The sequence below is a fragment of the Coptis chinensis genome, chromosome 2 (assembly GCF_015680905.1).
Source record: "Coptis chinensis isolate HL-2020 chromosome 2, ASM1568090v1, whole genome shotgun sequence".
Taxonomy (NCBI): domain Eukaryota; kingdom Viridiplantae; phylum Streptophyta; class Magnoliopsida; order Ranunculales; family Ranunculaceae; genus Coptis; species Coptis chinensis.
The window spans coordinates 98,818,846-98,828,296 of NC_141457.1; the positions used below are offsets into that span (position 1 = coordinate 98,818,846).

Sequence of the window (9,451 nt, forward strand, 5' to 3'; positions counted from 1 at the left end):
ATAACTGGTTCTGGCCTCGACCGGGTACTGTGAGTGGCTTTACCGTGAACTCGACCATCACCAGACCCGCCCCCCGTACTGGAACTCTCCCCAAGTACATTCTTCGCAGCTTTGGCATCCCTGGCAACGTCCTGCTTAGACACATCCATTGTCCTCTTCAGCGAGTTGCTCCATGCACGAGGGTTGAAGACCACCCTCTTTAGTTCCACAGGTGCATCAATCGACCCCTCTTTAGGTCGCCAGCCCGATCCACTAGCCCCCGAGGCACCAGCATCTCTGGAGGGTCGTTTAGAACCACCGCGACCTCGGTTCTTATCTTCCCTGGTTACCAAATCGCTCGTTCATTTCTCCATCACTTCTTTACTAGCTTGACCCCAAGCTCTTTTCTTCTGAAATCTTCTTTTCTCCCTGATTGCTGGACCTCCTTTTTCTACAAAGAAATGAGCTACTTCAGGCAGTTTCACTTGTTTCTGGGCTCAAGTCAACCGTGCGAACCTCTCTATCTCCTGCCGATTAGTTCGTGTCTTTACAGCAAACTCTGCAAGCAGAACAAAAACACGGGTCAGTTAAAATAACAATAACTCACCCATTAAAACGACATGAGCAAGACGCTCCCACCCACCAAAGATATTGTAAATCCTAGTTTGCAACCTACATCTGCTAGCACAGTAGTTGCCAACTAGCAGCAACGACCTCTTTTTCCAAGCCTCGTTGCTTACACCGTCCATCACACTGGAACGATTCGTCATAGTTTGCAAGCTAAAATTGAAATTATGAGATCGCTTTACAACGAAGTGCTCAGTAATATCAGATACCCCTATGTGGTATTCACCACTCACATTCAGTAGATCAAACACCTTGAACAACCGCCAAGTGTTACCAACAAACTAACAAGGGGATTTCCAACAATGAGCTAAAAAGTCACAAACCAGCTTAGAGAACGGTATTTGCATATGCGCTCTCAGCTGATCTTCACAGATTATTACCCCACCGTTTGGCGGGTTATATTTCTCACTCCGCACATTTTCACTTGGCCCTGGTTCGTATATCTCCAGGTCGGGTATATCTATCCCGTAAGCTGCCCTCAGTTCGAGGAACACACTCTCTGCAAGTCGATCCACCGTCTTAGGGGGCAACCCACTTGAGGACGGCCCCTCATCATGACATGACGTGCTAGCCACAGCACCCACAGAGCCAGATCGTACACTACCCTCATCTTCCCTAACTTTAACCTCACCATAATCAGAACGACTTTCAAGACTCACTGACTCTTCGTTATCCTCCTCGTATTCACCACAACTTAAAGATACTTCCTGAATCTCTTCCGATCGCGTATCGTCAGAGTCAGACATTTTTGTGTTTTCTTCTTATCAAATACCCAAACCTAAGCAACAAAACCTGACACCGACCTACTTATTAGACACACAACACTTGCACAAGCAGAAAGAAAGCTGAAAATGGAAAAGCAGTGGTAGCAAAAGCACTCACTTTAGAAACCCTAGCCTGCGGTTTTGCTGAAGAAGAAAACAGAAAATAGCTTTTCAGTTTTCCCAAATTTGATTTTGGACAACCACCCGTTCATTTCCCAAGGCATTATGATTACAACCCACGCCCTAGCCCGCACACGTGTCTCAAGGCCCTGTCTTTTTAAGATTCCAGAAAATGCGGCAACACGTTTCCTCGCCAACTGCTATGATTCTGTCACGTGCCAACAACGTGCCAACTTCCACTTCACATCAAGTCGTTATACAACACGACTCGACCCTTACGGTGTGACAGTCAATTCCGTTCACACCAGCCCGCTATTCCACTTATGCTCAACACGTACTACTGTTTTCTCTCAGCAGATCATTTCCATATACAACACAATCTACTAAGAGGGGGTGTGTAAGGGAGTAATATTCTCGTTGAGGAATATTAAGCACGCGTTAAGCATAAGCAGAGATCGTAACGAACTCATATCATCGACCTCCAATATCGATTCGTGAGCAGCTCGATCGCTTCATGTAGGTGGTACACTTTAGCTCGCTCAAGAATACCTCAAGTCGAATAAACGACCTCAAGCAGAACGCTTTGAGTGATATCACCATCCCTTATCCAGATGTAATCATCACCAGAGCCATACCTATACTTCTAATCACCGTGATATATGAACTACTGCACCCACTCCCAATCATCACACAATTCCTACCAAAACCAACCTAACACACATTCACAATCTCGACCCTACATATGCACATGTCAGTGCACGTGTCTCGTGGATCTACACCCCCTTATGTCTATAAATACCACCTACATGAACTACGTGAGATTTGATTCTTCTCTCCCCCCAGAATCAAGAGAAGATACGTAGGCAGTTCGCTCATCAACGAACTCGGTCTTTCCTTAATCCAATCCCATTCTCCATCCTCCCTTGTATGTAAAGGCAAACTAAAACACGCCTTTACAGCAGCCATTAAAGAACGTGATTCAACTCATCATCTTCTACATCTCTTCTTCTTCTTGATCCAATAATTTTTATTGTTCTTTGATCATCAACAAAATATTTGTGTTTCTAGATTAAGAAAAATCATCACACAAACACTATAGTAGAGGAAGATGTAACAAAATTTTACATAAGATTATAATATATATGGGGATCTGAAAAATCCCAACATTATTTCCAAAAAAAAAAGGAAGCTAAGTAATATGTGGATGTTATTCAGATACTTACCATAAGTGTGACATGATCTTGCTTAGAATTTTTTCAATAGAAGTATGCCTAAGACACCAAAATTATAATCACGATTCACGAGAATTCAGATGTTCGACGATCTGTCTGGAGAGTGTGAAGTCCTACCATCTTCAAGGTGTCCAACTTATTTTTGTTTTTAATGAGTAATACATTTTCTTACCAGACGATTTGTCTTTGTGTGTGGAGGATTCTAATCAAGTGCTTGGACCAAATCCCAATTGATATTGTTCCGGTCACATTTCTGGTACAATTGATCAATTTTCTTGACGTATTATTGCTCTTGAGTTGCCTGAGTAATGTTGGTCGTTCTAATTATTGAATGTAGATGTAGGTGCGGCTAGACGTGATTAGTAACGATGAAGAAACTAAACAAACAAACTTTAATCTAAATTTGCAACTGAAAATCTATGACTGTAGACCATTATTATTATTATTATTAATAATTTCGGAGAGACTTATAGATCATGAATGAATTACGGTACACTAATAAATACCTCATCCTTTCATCAATATTGTTGTTGTAAAAGTAAAAGATGCATCTAACAGTAGAAACTAGAAAGGGACACGAGGAAGATTCTTAACAAGTAGAGTACATAACAGAGCACCCTATGCCTAAATAGGAGGAGTTCACCATGAATTAGCACCTCCTCTCCCAAACATCTTCCACTAAAGTTAGCTTGTGCTTGGTTGAAATTATTAAATAGGATCAGCTCACTTTCCCCATAGTTGGATTATAGCAAGTTAGATAATTTGGATGCATCATATGGTAGCAGTTCTTATTTATACCTTCTCCTAAAAGTTCTTAAAATCCAATGGAGGATTCAAGATTCAATACTTTACGGAATATATGGAAACAACTCAAAGTCATTCTTTCAGGAGCAGAAATTCGATCAGTTATAGGTGAAACTAAAAGATAATTTGACCACAGCACTTCGACTTAAATTTTCTTTTTTACTAGGCAAGTAGGCAAGCAGACAATAGATTAATTAAAAAAGTATTCGTTACAGTGAGTTTATAGAGCTAGGCTACATCTAAACAAACAGAATGCAGTCTAATCGTACTAAACAAAGTAGTTGCTTTTTTGTTACGTACTGCACATCTTAAGTGAAAAAGATTTTTATCCATTCAATTAAATGAATTTAATAAAAAATCTCCATTCGTCCATTAAGGCGGTCAAGATGGAGTATGTATCAGTATATAGTTAATGCCCATGCCGAAAGCACGGATCGGATTTCTTGAAGGCTTGAGATTTTTTTGCCCATTTAAAGGCTTAAGATTTTTTTGCCGTACTTATTTAGCTTAAGGTAGAAAACTAGAAATAGCTTTTCTAACAAATTGCTAGTTTCTTAATAGTTATTCTATGCTTCATTCAACACTCATCGAGTGTATATAAATGCTAGTTTTAATAGTCAAAACTTATGGTAAGCAACATTCCACTCATCCGGTTATCCCATTTAAACTATTTTTTCCCTTAGAGTTCAACTTGGTGCCGATGGAGTGGTCTTGTCTCGAAAAATAGTTGAATTTTGAAATGTCCCATTCCACATTGTACTTGAAATTCTACATTCCACATATGGCAACAAGTTTTCTTGCTTTTCTTTGGGGTTTTTAGTTTTGGCCCATGTGATAATAGGATAATTAGACTTTGGCCCACTCTTAATTCAATATTAGGTTTTGACCCATTGACTAACCTTTGGCATTGTTGATATTAAGAAACTTTGTATGTGACATTGAGAAACTTTTGACCGTGTTGACCATTAAGAGATTTTGTATGTGAGAAGTGATGGTGTGAAACTTTAGATGGGCCAAAACCTAATATTGAATTAAGGGTGGGCCAAAATCTAATTATCCTATTATCACATGGGCCAAAAACTAAAAAAGCCTACTTTTTTTCTTTCCATAGTTACTGAAACTTCGAATTGTACCAATGCCAATATGCAACAAATACTTGCAAACTCTTTATCGCTTGGAAAATTGTGTACTGTATCTGTATATCAACCATCTGTTTATTGCTCTGTTCACGCGTTTCGGAGCTTTGTTTTGTTTTCAAAAGTACCATAGTAAAATGGGTTAGTTAGTGTTACCCCCCACTAGATGAGCCAATTAGAATTTTTCCCCATTAGATGGGAAAATTAGGGTCTCTCTTTCTAAAAATACAATCGTATTTTTTTTTGTGTATTTAGGGAGAAGACCTCTAATTGCCCATCTAATAGGAGGAAAATCCTAATTGGCTCATCTAGAAGAAATTCTATAATTTTAGACTAATAAATTAGGTGATGGATGGCATTTTAACTTTCACACAGAGTGTATCTCACCAGCTTATAACATTTACTTGGGGGGGGCTCTATAATTGGGTCTATAATTTTAGACTAATAAATTAGGTGATGGATGGCATTTTAACTTTCACATGGAGTATATCTCAACAGCTTATAACATTTACTTAAGTAGAATTACGTGGTTGACTCTCACAATCTCACATCTGCTTCCACTGTTTTCAACATATATAGAAACATAAAAGATGTAGACAAAATTGAAATATAAATAAATATAGCTGTCCACTTTGTTGTATTACTTGTATCCTCATCTTTGTCGAAAACAATTTGACAGTTCCAAAGAAGTGTTATAGTCCAAACTTAATAAGACCAAAAATGAACAAATTAACTACAAGAATGTATCAGATGTATCTTGTAATCTCGTCCCTGCAACACCAGGCTACCCTATTTAAAAGCACTTCATCAGTCTCGTAGTTGCTCATATCAAGAACCAAGAGAAAATGAATATGACATTGTTTGCATGGTTATTTTTTTCTTGTTGCCTCTTGAACTTTCCAATAACTAATCATGCCAATCAAATCAATTACCTTGATAATTTGATTAAGTCGCGTAGATCAGACAAGCCTCCTCAAGGCGATGCGTGGCCCATAGTAGATAACAATGGTGAATATTCACCAGTGTACATTAGTGCACAAGGGTCGAAGGAAGCCGATAAGATCGAAACATTGCCTGGTCAGCCTGAAGGAGTGGATTTTGATCAGTACTCAGGTTATGTGACAGTGGATCCTACAGCCGGACGAGCACTGTTTTATTATTTTGTAGAGTCTCCCAAAAACTCTTCAACAAATCCTCTTGTATTATGGCTCAATGGAGGTAATATAGAAATACATTATCGATCTGCTAGACCAACAAACAGTCTAGCAATTTATTTAGTATTAACAGACATTCCCCTGATCCCTAAAGTTGTAGTGTAACTTGTAAGTTCTACCCATCAACATTTCTTATAATCTTTAATTATATTATAGTTTCGATAGAATTATTTATATGCATGTTGTATGACAACGTCAGTTTGGTAACACACTCCGGCCCCCACCTGGTCTAGAGCTACCCGACATAGGGAGAAATTTAATAGAGACGTACTCTTGTACACGAAAGAATTATGTTGAGTTTTAACTCTTACGAATTATACAGCATACATGTGAAATGTGGAAAATATGTTTATATTTGTACTTTTTTTGGATGTTTAGGCCCAGGATGCTCTTCCCTGGGATATGGAGCTATGCAGGAATTAGGACCTTTCAGAGTCAATAGTGACGGGAAAACTCTCTACAGAAATGACTACGCATGGAATAATGGTAATTTGATATATTTTTGCAATGTCTTCATAAATGCTCTGGTTGAAACTTGTGAGTTATTGCCGTGTTTTTGTTGACTCATTTTGACTGAGTGGTTCAAATGTTTAATCTGTCAATTTGCTATAAATCTTGGCCGTGCCGAATTTAAATTGTTAACAAAGTCATTTACAAACTCAAGATTACGATCGAGACAAATAAAAAACAAATCGCACACACAAGAATGTGTACTTACAAGATCTCATTTATGTGTTCCCGTACTGTAAAGTGTAAATTGTGCATCACCACTTTGTTACTTCGATAATTGCAGTGGCAAATGTGATCTTCCTGGAATCCCCTGCCGGAGTTGGATTTTCGTATTCAAACACAACGTCTGATTATGGTACTCGTGGAGATAAGACTACTGCAGAAGATGCGTATGCTTTTCTGGTCAATTGGCTTGAGAAGTTCCCTCAATATAAGACCAGAGACTTCTACCTTACTGGTGAGAGCTATAGTGGTCATTATGTCCCTCAGCTTGCGTACACAATCCTTCTCAACAACAAAAACACCAATCAAACTGTCATCAATCTCAAAGGCATTGCTGTATGTTCATAACTAAACTCAGATACACTTTTGTCATAATAGTGCAAAAAAAAAAAAAAAAAAAAAACACTTTTGTTATAATTAGGACCACGTAGTTATTCTTAAGAGATTGGTCAATATCATCTGATGCAATCAAATTTTAATTTATTGGTTCAGATTGGTAATGCTTGGATAGACGACGATACTAGTATATTGGGCATGTATGATTATTTCTGGACACATGCCTTGAATTCGGACGAAACCAATAAGGCGATCAACAAATACTGCAAAGCAAATTTTTCAAGTGACGAGTGTTACAATGCAGAAGACCAAGGTTCTCATGAACTGGGAGATCTTGATATTTACAACATATATGCTCCACTATGTAATACTAAAATCAACAAGGGCTCGATTGGATCGGTGAGTTAATTACATTATTTTTTATTTTTTTTTTTTTTTGTACAAAAATTTGCTTTCTATCTAATCTCAGTAGAAATATGGAAACTAAGAACTTTTGCAAAATTGGTCTGAACCAGGTGCACGATTTTGATCCATGCTCTTATAATTACGTCAACGCATATTTAAATCTTCCAGAGTTGCAAAATACTTTACATGCAAAGCCCACAACATGGACAGGATGCAGGTATAACATTCTCACTACATTGAATACTGTTAGTGTTACTTAATTCTTTGCTTGAAGTTTATTTGTTGTTAGGGCTTGCCATCGAGCTATCCGAGTCGAGTTTTGTCCTGCTCACGTTCAACTCGCACCTATAGAACCTCTACCTGAACTCGATTTTGAGTTTAATATGGGGCTCAAACTCGACTCGTCCTGTTGTACAAATAACTCAAGCTCGACTCGGCTCAACTCATTTTGCACTACGAGCTCGAGCTCGGATTCAAACTCATGCTCAATTATGCTTGTTTTCGTTTGAACTCGAATTCGAACTCATACTCTAAAAAAAATGTATAAAACATTAAAATGGGTATAAATTATAAAATGGGTATAAATTATATATTATATACTACATATGGGCTTATAAAATGAGTAGCTCACGACCTACTCGAGCTCGAACTTGAGTTACTCACCATCTAGAACGAGCTTTAAATTAAGCTCAAGCTTGACTCATACTTTTGTGCAGACGAATTTGAGTTGAGTCTTCGATGAGCTGAGCTTGAGTTACTTGTGAGCAACTCGGCTCAATGATCGACCAGCCCTATTTGTTGCACGCAATGGATATTATTCTGTAAAATGAGTCTAGTACTAATGTTAGAAATTTGACAGCAACATTTTATTGTTCAAAATTTTATTGAGTATTGACAGACATTACCTGCCAATTCGTTCTAAACGCAAATTTTGTACAGTCATGTATTAACCAACTGGACGGACAGTCCGACAACCATATTACCCATAATTCAGCAGCTAATGGCGAGTAACATCAATGTTTGGATATACAGGCAAGTTCAAGCTAGCTTCTATACTGTATTTACTTACTTTAATTACCTTTAACTGTGTGTCCAACATATTCCACTGTGTCCGGCCCGTTTGTACCTGAGGTGGCTATTTTAAGTATTTTAACAGTAGTTGACCTTACAGTGGAGATACGGATGGACGTGTTCCAGTTACATCGTCGAGGTATTCAATCAACACTTTTAAGCTTCCTATTGAGACCGCTTGGCGCCCATGGTACACTAACGGAGAGGTAAGCTACATTATTGATGTTCTGATGTTCACATGCTTCCACTACTAATACTTCAATTCTATGACAAAGTTCCTGACATTGATTTTCATGGCAGGTTGGAGGATATGTAGAAGCTTACAAGGGATTGGTGTTAGTAACAGTAAGAGGAGCAGGGCATCTTGTTCCAAGCTACCAACCTGAACGATCACTCTATATGCTAGCATCTTTCCTTCAAGGGGAACTTCCGTTATCCGGGACATACTAATGACTCTCCGATCCGTTCCACGTCTTCAAAATATAATTCAATAAAGAATTTCATATTCTGCTCTTTAATTTCATGTAAAATGTTTCTTTTCCGGGTGTCTGTCTTATCTGAATGGTGATAATTAGTTTAATTGCAGCTTCATGGTTAGCTGTGTAATTCAAACTTTCAAAGTTTATAATGTACGCCAATCAAAAGGTTCCATTTACTTTTCAAGTTTACATCTCAAACTATAATCTGACCTGTGTAAGTGTGTAACCATCCCACGGAACATCGATCTAAGTAGATTATTTGTTCAATTCTATTTTGGTAAAACACCAATCAAGGACAAAAAAAACATCTTATGATAAAAGTAAACTACCATTTCTAAACTCTGATCAGGATGTCATTATTGATTTGATATTTAGTTAATTAAATAATTATTTTAGTACTAGATTTCCATTTGTCAATAAAATTGAACGATATGATAAAAAATAGATATAACTTTTTCAATGACGCTATTGAATGACATCTTACCTATAAACCCCATTGCCGCATTTTTTTTTAATATATATATATATATATATATATATATATATATATAT

The 9,451-nt window shown here is 37.7% G+C and overlaps 1 protein-coding gene across 1 annotated transcript; it reads left to right on the forward strand.

Annotated features, from left to right (window-relative positions):
* Positions 1 to 5,481: 5,481 nt before the first annotated feature.
* On the forward strand, positions 5,482 to 9,083 carry LOC147519495 (serine carboxypeptidase 1-like). The gene is made up of 8 exons (XM_086591079.1): positions 5,482 to 5,880; positions 6,255 to 6,362; positions 6,670 to 6,944; positions 7,101 to 7,343; positions 7,460 to 7,566; positions 8,289 to 8,381; positions 8,521 to 8,626; positions 8,721 to 9,083. Exons 1-8 carry the CDS (start codon positions 5,508 to 5,510, stop codon positions 8,868 to 8,870), a joined length of 1,455 nt encoding a protein of 484 aa, XP_086447205.1. The 5' UTR covers positions 5,482 to 5,507; the 3' UTR covers positions 8,871 to 9,083.
* Positions 9,084 to 9,451: the final 368 nt, after the last annotated feature.

Bases quoted from the DNA above. Each gene is read 5' to 3' on its own strand.
- LOC147519495 (XM_086591079.1), top strand. From the start codon at position 5,508: ATGAATATGACATTGTTTGCATGGTTATTTTTTTCTTGTTGCCTCTTG. The intron at 5,881-6,254 runs GTAATATAGAAA...TTGGATGTTTAG, and splicing joins TGTATTATGGCTCAATGGAG to GCCCAGGATGCTCTTCCCTG. The intron at 6,945-7,100 runs GTATGTTCATAA...TTATTGGTTCAG, and splicing joins TCAATCTCAAAGGCATTGCT to ATTGGTAATGCTTGGATAGA.